This window comes from Phallusia mammillata, chromosome 6 (genome assembly GCF_965637545.1).
Source record: "Phallusia mammillata chromosome 6, kaPhaMamm4.hap1.1, whole genome shotgun sequence".
Taxonomy (NCBI): Eukaryota; Metazoa; Chordata; class Ascidiacea; order Phlebobranchia; family Ascidiidae; genus Phallusia; species Phallusia mammillata.
Genome location: NC_137257.1, coordinates 1136877 through 1150025, shown reverse-complemented (window position 1 = coordinate 1150025; position 13149 = coordinate 1136877). Strand labels below are relative to the sequence as shown.

At 39.2% G+C, this 13149-nt stretch overlaps 2 protein-coding genes across 3 annotated transcripts in view; one reads left to right on the top strand and one right to left on the bottom strand.

The window, feature by feature from the left end:
- The window catches only part of LOC145232978 (phosphatidylglycerophosphatase and protein-tyrosine phosphatase 1-like), a 103109-nt gene that overhangs the window by 3906 nt on the left and 86054 nt on the right, over positions 1-13149 (bottom strand). The gene's annotated exons all lie outside the window — the stretch shown is intronic.
- LOC145232974 (uncharacterized) lies at positions 13-12943 on the top strand. 2 transcript variants are annotated; one of them, XM_080097635.1, is made up of 18 exons: positions 13-78; positions 365-457; positions 921-1107; positions 1560-1621; positions 1841-1924; positions 2321-2383; positions 2747-2925; positions 3143-3246; positions 3517-3580; positions 3656-3719; positions 4752-4826; positions 4972-8071; positions 8339-8439; positions 9212-9260; positions 9411-10204; positions 10658-11613; positions 11962-12051; positions 12582-12943. In XM_080097635.1, the coding sequence occupies exons 1-18, from the start codon at positions 42-44 to the stop codon at positions 12654-12656; spliced, it is 6177 nt and encodes a 2058-aa protein (XP_079953761.1). In that variant the 5' UTR covers positions 13-41; the 3' UTR covers positions 12657-12943. The 2 variants fall into 2 exon arrangements, with proteins under 2 accessions (XP_079953761.1, XP_079953760.1); XM_080097634.1 differs by having other exon boundaries at positions 10658-11622.

Here is a 13149-nt window from a genome sequence, read left to right as displayed (position 1 = left end):
CAGCACAATTTTGTAACATAGATATGACTGTAAATTAAAGAATGTTACTTGAATCAGACATTGCAAGGCTGGTGCTAGGTAAGATATGTGTTTTGTTATTTACTTAACATATACACATATACATATATCCACTCAAACACAAAATGATTAATCTAATAAAGCTTTTTTACCAAATATTACTTTCGATTTTATTGACCTGGTATTCTATATTAAAACAAATTATGCATTGCTTTTAAACTGTGTCTTATTATCAGTAAATGTGTGAGTACTTGCAATATTTTGTGTGTAACATGATCAACAAAATTTTAAGGACAATCAAAATTAAAAAGAGTGTGTATTTTAATGGCAGAATGTAATTTTGCAGGCTATCTTGCTGAGCAGAACATGCCACATACATTCAATGCTTTTCTTAGCGAAAGTTCGCATGTGGGAGTCTTGTTTGACCTCTTGTCCCAAGGTGAGTTCCACATTGTTTTCCATTACATTTATATTATAGCTAAATTATGGCCTGATAGTTTAAGGCAGGAGTGGGCAACCTGCAGCCCGCGGGCCACATGCAGCCCTTTGATTAAAGTTGTGCAGTCCGCAGAGGCACTTGGATTTCAACGTGTCCAAATTATTATATTTTTTTGAGCAGATTAGTGCACCTGGTGCTATTTTTCTGCGACCTGACAATATGCTGGAATTAAATGCGAATTTTACTTGTAGCAAGTCATTTTTGGTATGCAAGTAAAATCACCTTGTTTTGTATAAAAGTGCAGCCCATGATCTAATTATCGCAATAGTATCTGGCCCCACAGTGAAAAAGGTTGCCCACCCCTGGTTTAAGAGGAACAGTGAAAACTGTAAGGAACAGTGTGCTTGATCTCAAACCGAACACAAAACCCCTTATTTGCAATTTATTGTTTACTTTTCCTTAGGTCTTTCATCCCCCTATATTCCAACACTTACAATGTTTGGTAAGACCCTTTGCATTATATTGGACGAGTACAGCTGTATGAAAGAAACCGAATCACAATATCTTCGAAGCAAAAAAGGAAAAATTCATCACACAAAAAGACTTGTGCAGCTGTGGGAACAATTCGAAAATGCATCCACTATGTTGAGGTGTGGTTTTGTTTTTATTTTTGCCACACCAAAGTGATTGGCAAATATTGCTTGTTAAACTTATAGCATACTGAAGATGATTGTTTTGCTTTGAAACTAACAAAGTTTGACCGTTTTGACATATTGTTGTACAGTGTCAAAGTATTGAAACCACCATTGTATCCACAACTATTTTCAACATTATTTATTCGTTTTGAATTATACAAATTGCCGGCAGCATAACTTTTCTTGTAACAATGTGTTAAATTCATTTAGTTTGCTCAATGGATTGTCATAGAAATGTCCACTTATACTTTTGCCGATTAAAATGAGAAATAGCAACTCTAGAAAGATTGAAAGGCTTGTAACACCCACGGGGAAAAACTTACTCTTATTTTATTGTTGCAGAAATATTTCGTAAAAATCTTTTTGCCAACAAATCTGTAAACTTACCTTTTACAATTATTTTTAAGGTCATACCAAGTGGCTTCATTGGTTGACTGCCACTCACATGCAGACAGAACAATTGAAAGAGGTAATGCATGTGCAATTTGAACTCATAATGACAACAGAAGTTGTTGAAATGTATTCACTGTAATTGAGCTCTCTGGCAGAGTTGAGTTTGTGAACAAGATACTTGTGTTCTGTTGCAGTGCTTCTGCCCGTTTCAACTCATAATGACAATAGTGATCGTTGAAATGTTCGCAAATGTATTCACAGTATTTAAGTTTTGTCACATGCTGCTTTTGTTCAGTTGAAAGTGGACAACGAAAGCAGATGACACCAGGACAAGGACCAAAACAACAAGCGAAAGTTGTCAGAAAAGTTTTGAGAATAGGTAGGAGACACTTTTAATAACAAGCAACAAGTGTAATAACATTTGGAGGCGAAGTCTTGCTTCGGGCTCAGCATGTCACTGCTGATCGGGTGCTTTGCTGTTGGCTTAGCGGCGACGTAGAGCTTTCGGTGCGCAAGTACCATCGCCTCCTGATAAGCTAAGGACCAGCTCCGCTCCTCTTGCACGAGGGAGGGCGCAATGCTGGGGCTATTTGCTCCTGTGTTGCTCCCCTTTCTTGTTCAAGAAGCCGCTGCCTTGCGGGATGCTTTTGCTCCCGCATTGACTGGCCTTGGGCGGACTCGGTTCGGAAAAAAGAGCCTTGAGCTTAATGCTAAACTTGTTACAGTGTGTTGCTGGCTGATCTAAAAATGCAATAACTTTGTTGTTATTTGACAGGAAACCCTCAAATGGTTCATGTACCTGTTGTTTCACAAGCACAAAAAGTTGTTACTACACAAAGTGAGTTTAAGTGAAAATGATGTTTCTATACACTGTTTGCCAGCCAAGTCGTTTGTGTATTGTTGCTGCCCTGCACTAGATGCTTTGCTTGTTACAACATATATATACACCTTTTGGTACAATATATGGTTTGAAAGGTATACATGTATGGTATGCATTTAAATACTGTTACATGCTAGCATACATGTATGCTTATGTATGCTATTGCTGCCAAGCAAGATAAAAAAGAGTTTTGCCAACTGTATATTGTATACTACGCATAAACAGTTGCACATGTTCCCATGCTGCAAATTTGAAAAGAGTATAAATTTCAATGGAAATGTCTCGTATGCATGTTAACATAGTTGTCATTCTAAACATCAGGTCGTCAAAAGTCTACAAGAAGTTCGTCAAATAATCCAGATTTGCAGACAACAAGCACCACAGTGACATCTAGTGGCAAGCTTAACAGAAGAAAAAAGACACAAGGGGCACCAAAGAGGTTGAATGATGTGGAGAGAAGAGACGTTGAAAGAAGCACACAAAGTAACACAGAAATAGATGTAAGTGGGAATATGATATTGGGTAAAATTTACACCATTTGTTGCTGACATATGAACCAGCGTGTCGGTTTAAAGCAGTGGTTCTCAACTTTAGTGTAATCCTCCCGTGTCCCCCTGCTAACCCATTAAAAATGTAAAATTCTGTGACAAAATGATTGCATCACATAGGATTATGACTTTCACAAATTTTGTTCCTACTTTTTATATGTTATTGCAGCCTGCATCTCTTCTGCTTCGGAATGTTTCAAATAACGAACCGGAGACAATTGCCGTTGTCGGGGCAACCATTCTTAATCACATGAAGAAATGTTCAAATACAACGTAGGAAATTATTGTGCATAAAAAATATGCTGTCTTTTGTTTCATTGAATAAATAAAGCATCTTTTTTTGCTAAACCTGGTTTGTCTTCCATCCATATGACTGAATTTAATTGTCATTTGAATATTTTTTAAATTAAATTTATTGGTCATTTGATTCTTAAAATATTTATTTATGATAATTCTAGTTTCTCTTTTGTTTCAAGTAAAGCTTTGTTTTAAAATTATTATTTTCAAAAACTTTAAACATAGATTGTTATTTCTCTTTTACAGCCAGTCACAGGAACCAGAAGAGCCAAGGGCTTCAACATCTAATTCAGCTTTACCGATTGATCCAGTAAGAACAAATTTGTTTTCTGACTTTACCTTGTTTCTTGTGAATATTTATTGACACCATGTCATATTTGCACAGAACCAAACTCGATCCAACCAGGAATCGATTGCAAATCTCACCATGGACTCATTATTGGAATCAGGCAAGTGTTTTTAAACAAATGTTTTATTACACAAGGATTGATAAGTTCCTGATTACTTCTTGTTTCCCTGTTGGCAAAGTGTCGTAAGAAGACTGATTTTGAAAAAAGCTAAAGTGTATTGGAGTATTTTAATGATAAGTTACCTGTAGACCAGGGGTGGAGAACCTGCTTACCACTGCGGGCCGCATGGATTGCACGACATTTTCGGGCGGGCCAAACATGTTTTTCTTTGCTGCTAGCCTGCTACATATACAAGTTTATCACTTATTTCGACTAAAAATAGTTTGTCCATTCTTTCTGGAAACCTCTAGCTCCATTACCGATCTGTCTTTTTTTTCCATAAATATATTTTCGAACGATCGCACACTACTAGCACTAAAATCAATTTAAAACTAGCACCACATTGCAAATGAATTATTATAACTGCAAGGAGTTATCAAGGAAAACAAGTCACATCAAGGAAATATTTGTACATAAACATTTTATTGTTTGTTTCTTTTTGTAATTTTATGTTGTCGACTTTAATAAAATTGTGACTGGGGCCACATTAAAAAGGCAAGCGGGTCGCATGCGGCCTGCAGACCGCAGGTTCCCCACCCCTGCTGTAGACAGTGCACACTATTTCAACCTATAGGTCTCATTAGCGCATATGGTGACAAAACATTGGTCATAAGATAAAAAAGTGTTTAAACAGGCTTTTTATCTGTATAAAAATTTCATGCCAATAAATGATAAGCTGCAGACAGTGCACATGGAACCTTACAGTTTGAAACAGTGTGCACTGTCTGCAACTTTATGTGTTTGTGTAAACTGCAAGTATCCCTTTTTATTGTGTACCAAGTATCTTAGTAATATGTTCTCACAATCAAATACGAATCATACTTGTAGTTCAGCATATTTGGTAAGAAACAAAGCAAAATCACTTTGTGTGATGCACATGTGCAGCCCTTGATCCAATTTTGACATTTATAATTGGCCCTACAGTAACAAAGGTTGCCCACCCCTGGTTTAAATTGTGATCTTACTTTAAAGATTTTCTGAGACCTGACAACAGCGAGTTTATGAAGGACTTGGAGACTTTGTTAAGCTTATCATCAGGAATGGAAGGTTCGTGTTTTTTACATTCAAGTCATTTGCCTGTTAAGATAACACTATTAAAAATTATCCCTTGTTCCAAACACTTTTTGGTAGTGATTTTGCAGTTAACAGCTTTAGTTAGGGTTGAAACATTTACTCTGATTTCTTGATTCAGAGAAAGATGAAAATATTCCTGGAAACAAAGAACCAACTGATACTTCATTCATTGAAATGAAAACACCATCACCGACATGTGAAAACCAACCTACAACCAGTTTAGACCAATCAATATCACAAGACCATGCAACACCAGTTCTTGAACAAGCACTTTACCAAAATCAACCATCTGATATGGAAGTTTCTATACCAACAACATCATTGAAACAACCGGAACCTAAAAATCAAGAGATTCTCTCACAAACTTGTGAACAAACACCTGATTTACCTGTTACTAAAACCCAGTCTACAGTGCAAAATGTGGAAAATGCATCAATTGCTGATGAACCATCCCATGCTAACAATACATTTGAAAGATCGCTAACACAACAAGGTGTCAGTCAGCAAGAGACTGCTGCTGCTGTACAATCTCTACTTGACATTACTAATGATATGCATTCATCAAGTAATGTGGCATTAAACCTTGAAATAAGCAATGTATTAAATACAACACAACCCGCTGAGCACAGTGCGGTGCTGGAAAACCTAGCAAATGCTGGAAATCAAATTGTTTCGTCCCCACATGAAATTGGGAATGAACTCTCCAGTTTTACACAGCTTCCAGATAATCTTGACCCAGATAGGGAGAAGTCTATTGGTGGATTCTTTTATCTTGGGCAAGTTACTGATACTAAGACAAGAAACGAGGCATCTACAGATCCTGATAAAGATGTATTGGACAAAATTAAGCTGCAGGAATGTCGTGTAACCTTGTCTTCGAAAGAAATTGAAAGGTCTGGGTTTACTATAGAAGGAATGGATGATAAAAACACAAATGATAATGTTGGATCGATTTTTGCCACACCTACTAAGCGCAAAACGAATTCAAAGACAACTGACCAGCGCACTCCTGTAAAGGTTAACTCTGTGGAAATCTTGCAAGACAGTCCGGCTAAGCGCACGAGGAGCAAAATCGCTGCAGGAGGCGCCGCTGAGAAGCAAATCAGGATGCAGGAGAGCAGCGATTCCTCCTCCTCAAGGAGTAGGAGCAGAGAGAAGTTGTTGGGTAGCAGCAAAATGCCAAAGATCAGGATGAAGAGCGCACGGTCATGCAGTAGGGAGCGAATTGCGGCGGCTAAGGCTGCAAAAGAGGCCAAGGGCAAGTTGCTTTCAAGTAAAGCTGCCAATGCTGTTAAGTCGTCTCAGGATAAAAACAAAATCAACAAAGTTTCAACTGATTGTACTCACAAAACAAGCCGGGGTCGCTTGCCTACAAAGAAAAGCAAAACAGTTGAAAGCACTGAGCAGAATGTTGAAGTCTCCCCTACTTTGACAGTTCTGGATGCTGTAAAGTTGCAGAGCAAGTCAAGTACAGATCACAGTGAACCCCAGATAAGTGAAGACCAAGTGCAAAAATCACCTTTGAAAAATGTGACACCAAATATCCACAGCAGCCCACGAAAACTCACTTTGCGATATGGCTTAAGAGCTGTGGAATGTGAAGAAGAAGACATGGCAATGACTTCAGCGCCCTCTAGTGTGATGCTATCCCATGAAAACAATCTTGGATCACAAAACCATAAATCTGACAATTCCAGTGAAACCAGTGAAATATTGAAACCAGTAACCAGTAGAGAAACCAGCTCAGAAACAGAAACAACCAACCAGCCGAAATCACCAATACTGGTACCACACAGATCTCATATAGTCTCGCCTATGAAACTGGACAACAGTTACAAGAAATCACTTGCTAAAATAACCAGCAGCACCACAATCGGAACGCCCACCATGCCGACACAACTTATGTCACCATCTGTTTCTGCAGCATCCACTGATGCGCCGGATCAAGGCAATGCGAGAAGCAGTCTTGAAAACAAGGATGTATCACTTCTGTCGCCTTACATTGGCCGCACTGTGCAATTAAATGAACATGGGCAGGAGACTGGCCTGCATGGCCTGCAGTCAGCTAAAAAGACTTATGAGGTGAAAAAAGCTGTTGCATCAACCCACAGTGAAGTGCTTGCAACAAACTTGGATATGGCTGACCCAATCATGTCGGTTGATAAACAAGCTGAAGATTTAAACTCTGATTTAAAAAGCCACAAAAACACGAGTCTTGAAACAATGTCCAACACTTCTGTGAAACCAATATATACAAGTCCAACTACAACTAAAACTGCATCTCTGTCTAAAAACATAAATGATCCAATTCATGTAAAGACCAGTTCAGCTGTATCAAGCATGCAAAGTACCTCCGATGGAGCTACAAAAGTGAAAAAGAGGCGTTCAATTTCGGTTAAGAAACATGGTGTTATCACATTAAGCAAGCAAGAAGAGAAACTCGGCTTCCAGAACATTCTAGATCGCTTGGTAAAGCAGGTAAAAGAAGGCGATTCTGGCCAAGTTTCATCTACATCACTTGCATTGTCTTCAACAGCAACTAGTGTAAATGAAGCCAGTACGCCCTTGGACAATGGCAAACCCACCGAAAGCGCAAAATCTAAAGAGAATGGGACAAAAACACAAGAGGACAGCACCTTGGTTTCGAATCTTTGCCGCGAAGAAGTCACCGGAGACAGTCTCACACTACTGCTAAACGAAACCTCCCTCACTCAGGTAATGTCAGCCGCTCGGGAGCTCAGTGACGTACCAAAACCCGCTGTGACATCACACTCGCCAGTGACGTCATCGACCGCCAGCCCGGAGCAATCGAAAATGAAGTTCACAACGATATCACCGACTGCCGGGATTTTTTCGGTGTTCGGTGACGACGAAAACCCGACGTGCGTCACTTCCGCCAACGACAACAACCCGACCTGCGTCACTTCCGCTAACACTCATGCAAGTGCAGGTTCACACGAGAAAACTAATTTAAGTCTGAAGAAGTGGCTCAACACTGAGTGCACTCAAAGTCAGCAGCAGAGTCCGTTGAGTGTTGCCTCAAGTTCCGGACTCAAGCACTGGTTCACTCCTGTAATCTCACAGCAGCCTTGCAGTGAACAGGAAATTGTTGGAGCGAGGAGGAACCTCGATTTTGTGCCGATGCAGATCAAGACTTCTACACCAGTGTACGCTCCCGCACCTCAACACTATGAAGGGTCGAAGAAACCAAGATACAGGTGAGGGTGAGGGTTGTGGATTTGCAAGTTTTTATGGGCAACTGTTAGATGTATCATGTCCTCTTTTTCTAACTTCTGGTATTTGCTGGTCTACATTTTAAAGAAGTGTTGGCAGATAAATATGTCATAAGTTACAAGTTATGCATTTTTTGTAAAACTTGTATTTTTCTGAATCATAAAGAAGAACGACACTGTTTAAATTTTGGGAATTCATTTACTTTACCTACTTCTCATGTAAATAACCCATAAATTGTTTATTTTTTATAGAAAGCTTCTCCCCAAGAATTCCCCATTCCCTGGCATATCTGGGTCCGGAATTGACGTCTTTGAAACCCGACATGACATCATCAAGTCAAACTTTCCCCAAGGTTCGTAACAGCCAAAAAAGGAATATCCATTAGGGATGGACCAAAACTTTGTAGCTTTGCAAGGTCCCTTACATCACCAGTGGTGTATTAAGCTGTAAAGGCCCCAGAAGTACGCGCATTTTACCACCATCTAAGGAATTTAAAAACCATTTTAAAAAAAAAAACGAAAAAAAAAAAAAAAAAAAACGTCATTTTTGTTCTTGGATTCCCTTTTGAACACTAGTTTTGTATCTTAGCTGGGCATGAATATGCAAATTTAATGCTCGGGTCAGTTTGTGCAACTGCTCGGCCGAGCACTGAGCACCAAAAACAGCGATGCTCGGTACTGAGTACTCGGGTTCTGGCTGGGCTTAGCACATCCCTAATATCTATAGGTCTAGAACTCTAGATCAGGGGTGTGCAACCTGCGGCCCGCGGGCCAAATGCGGCCCGTTGATAATGGTTGTGCGGCCCGCGGAGTCGCTGAAAATTTCTAATTTACTGGCAAACGAGTCCAATTATCATATATTTTTGAGCAGATTAATGCACCCGGTGGTATTTCTATAGGACCTGGCAATAATGTCACTTGAAATAAATATAAGCATATTTGGTATGCAACAAACTAAAATCAAGTTGTGTTATATAAAGGTGCGGCCCGCCATTTATTCACGGTAATTGTAGTTGGCCCCACAGTGACAAAGGTTGCACACCCCTGCTCTAGATCATTAGAACATTTTGATCAGAACACTCACTGGAAATTTCAGCTGAATAATGTTTGTGATTTTGTCACCAGGTGCTGTTCGAAGATCACTAGAGGTTCGAAACAACACAGTTGATAACAGGTAGAATAACTTTGTTAAATACATTTAGGCACAGAGGTTTTTCACTTTTTAAACTATGCTAATTTGCTGTTTAAGCTGAAAAAAATAGAACACTGTTTCATGTGGAAATACTTTGTCTTTCTGTTCCACATCCTGTACTTTTTGTTTCAGAGTAACATTTGTTATGACTCCTGTTGCAGTCAAACCAGCATCATCAACATTTAAACCAGTTCCTATTTCTGTCCCGATTTCACCTTCATCTAACCTGGCAACACTATCACCCATTACTCAAGTCCAGGACGAAATTGAGTCTCAAAACAACGACTCAACTGACAGAAAATTAAGGAGAAGGACAACTAAAGTCAACTACAATGAAACTGAGATTGCCAACAGCTGTTTTGCTCCTTTTCAACTTCAGAAAGTTTTAAAGGCCTCCGTTGCTTCAACTGTAAACGCTTCAGTTGAAAGATCAAATTCTCCTGACGTTCCTCCAAACACTGATTCTCATGAAACAGTAACTTTACATGAAAAATCACCCTTTCCTGATTTGGAAGATGGAGAAATTAACAGTCCAAGTAACCTGCCTGAACCTGATCAAGTGGAAATGGACCAAATTCCAAATTACGAAACAGCTGAATCGAACCTGGAAGATTCTAAAAAGGTTGAAATAAAAAGTGAGACTTTGAAGCCGCACAAAAAGAAAAAGAAAAGTAAAAAGAAGAAAAAACAATCGGAAGCAAAAATCGAAAAACGTGAATCAAGTAAAGAGAAAGAAAACATTGTGCTGAAATATTTGAATGAAGAGGAAGACAAGATATCGTCTCCGGAGGAATCACGGCTGATGATCATGGAGTCCTCCATCAGTGAAGATGAGGAAGTGAAAATCAAGAAGAAGAAGAACAAGATCAGGAAGGAAAAGCGTGAAAAGTCGAGAGCAAAGAAAAGAAAAGCTACAAGAGATGAAGGTAGTTAAGAAAACATGGATAATTAAAACTAAATTTCTCTTTTTATATTAGGAAGACATAGAATATTGATTGCCCAAGTAGAGAACACAATTGGCATCTTTCACTTTAAAGGTTTTGATAACTGCTCATGCTATTATTTGTGGGAACGATAAAAGTCAATAATATAACAATAATGGTTTCCTTTAAGTGGTGGGATTCAAATTTTTTGTCAGTTGGTTCAATCACAAAAAGTCCATTGACAGTAACCAGTAACGCTAACCGGTTCACTGATCTCATAAAATTTCGTAAAACGGTTCTACAGAACCGGTGCGAACCGGCTGAATCCCACCACTGGTTCCATACATTACACACAAAAAGCAATTTCACTAGGAATAAGCTGTCATTTAGTTGCTTCCTTTGAAAAAAAATTCTGGATTTTTTAATGACAAGTACCACTTTGCATGTTTTTTTCAGATGAAGACGACAAAAAACGTGATTCAAAGAGACAAAAAAAGTTAATGAAGAGTTTAAAGAATCTCAACATTGATGAGTTGGCGGCCATTTTGAACCAAGTACATGGGGAGAAATCTCCACTGAAGGCTGGATCCTCTGATGGAAAGTCTTCTATACCCAGCAAAACTTATAGTGAGGAAGAATCAACAAAAGAAACAGACAGCATCAAGCAAGAGTTTACTGCAAAATCGCCTGGTACTTCTGTTTCAAAGACTCATTCAGATAATATGACAGAAAACATCACAGTAACTTCACAACCAGACAGAAGTGTTGCCAGCCTTGTTAATCGAACCTCTAGTTTACCAAGTGACTCTCACAAAGTCACTCATACAACTGTATTATCCCAATCTACATCAACGCATGTTGAACACCACGTCACAACTACGTCATCAAAATCAAATGACGTAGCTTCGGGTCGTTTGCACCAAAAACAAACGCTCAATAATAGAAGTAGTAACCCTTTAGAAAAACTGCAGAATCCTACAAAACCCACATCGAAGTCTTCAATTTTAAACCCATCACCCCACAAACCACACGATTCTTCTGTGTTCAAAGCCCCGGTCAACCTACACGACTCCGTGCTTAGCCCGTGTAGCAACGAGGTATCTATGGCAACGGACGAGGGTAGCAACTCGCGACGGGCGAAGTCGAGCCGCGGTCAGCGCCGTCAAAAGCGCCGCATAAGTCTCACCCACATTCCTATATCACCCTCAAAACTAGGGGCTTCCCCTTTGCACCTGCGCACCCCATCTCCTGTGGTCACGTGCCGGGACAGCCCCAACACAGTGAACTTGGTGGCGGAATCTCTTATCGAGTTGTCGAGGAGCAGAGAGGACACCGGCGGTGTGGTGGCGCCCGAGAGCAAGGAGGTGAATCCTAACAACGTCGATGAGAAGAATTCTGAAAACGTTGGGAAAGTAAGTTCGGTAAAATGCGGTTGATTTTGTCGTTTATTTAAGTCTTGGTGTCACACTTGGGTTATTATGACATCACACATAGTTTACGACATCATATTTAGCGCTCGCTAGGTTTTTGCATTTGAAACTAAAAAGTTGAGTTTATTCGCTTGGTGAAAGAACACATTGCGACACAATTGCACTGAAACAATCACCAAGCCGGAAATAGCTGCGCAACGTTAACATTTTATTCAGCGCAAAACAGTGTAAACGATATTGGCTAAACGCGCTGCAGCTACACCGTGTTATGGAGCGGGTTATAAATACTATCTCTACGCAAGATGTTTACCTGACAAAGTTGTATTACAGGAAAATATGAAAACATCGGTCGTTGTGAAACAGAAACCAGACAAAGATTCCTCCTTAACCGAAGTAAAATCGTCGAAAAAGAAATCCAAGGTAGGTTGAAAACTCTTTAAGGTTTCTTTTCATAAGCAAAGTGCTTTGTTTTGTACGACTTGTTCTTTGTCAAAACACTTAATTGTAACCATGCTCAGGTTTTTTTTAAGGTTTGGTTTGGGTGACCGCTAAGTAGTTTTAAGAGACCGTAAGTGTTTCATTTAAATACCAAAAAAAATAGAAACTGTAGTTGCGGTCCCCCAAAAAACCTTAAAAAACACTGACCATGCTTATAGCCATTCCTAGATCCAAGTTATCATTGTATTCTTATTCGGCTTTTGTTTAGAACTGGGATTGATTTTTTAGCATATGGATGTGGTTGGTGACCGGTTGATTTGGTATAATGCATTCAATAAGCCTGGCGTGCAATGATTTCTAACGGGAATTAATGAGTATGTTCGCTCATGTTAACCCCAAAACTCTTACAGATTAAAGATTGCCTTATGATCTTATGAGTTGCGTTTTTGTATACCCAAACTCCAGTTTTTGTCTTACTGTTTCAGAAATAATAACTTTCGCTATTTTTACAGCATAAAAAGAGAAAAACCATGTCATTGGATAACCTTGACATCGGCAAATTTCTTTCCAAGATCAAATACGAATAAACTGGAATTTCAATCACATCACACTCCTTAACAAATCAGCCTTACTTGACCACGTGGTCATTTGTGACTTGCTGATCAACACCTACCTCTTGTTGTGTTTATATTTTCGCTGCTTCAGAACGTAATGTCGGTATTTCTTTTCCCGTGATGCTTTTGGTCGTTCTATGTGTATTTCGTATTCTCAATGTCGTTTCATGATTTTACTTTTATCCTGTTTTTCTTGCTGCTCATGAATTTTCGTATTCCTCATGAGCTGCACTTCACTTCGCCAACACATTTAAACAAAACTTTTGTGTATTTTATTTTATTTAGAGGCCACCTTCAGACGCTGGCAAATAATGGAACTGGATATTTTAACTTCTAAAAGGTTGGTATTACAATCTGTAAAAATCAGATAATGCAGAAATTCTCAATTGAACCCACACTTTTCGGTATCATAGATAGTATTAACCGAACCTATTGCACTTTGCTGTTGACAGTCTGAACGTTGATG

Coding starts and splice junctions, on each gene's coding strand:
- LOC145232974 (XM_080097634.1), top strand. CDS start 42: ATGTTACTTGAATCAGACATTGCAAGGCTGGTGCTAG. Junction 2,384..2,746: donor AAAAGTTGTTACTACACAAA/GTGAGTTTAAGT, acceptor TCTAAACATCAG/GTCGTCAAAAGTCTACAAGA. Junction 11,623..11,961: donor ACGTTGGGAAAGTAAGTTCG/GTAAAATGCGGT, acceptor GTTGTATTACAG/GAAAATATGAAAACATCGGT.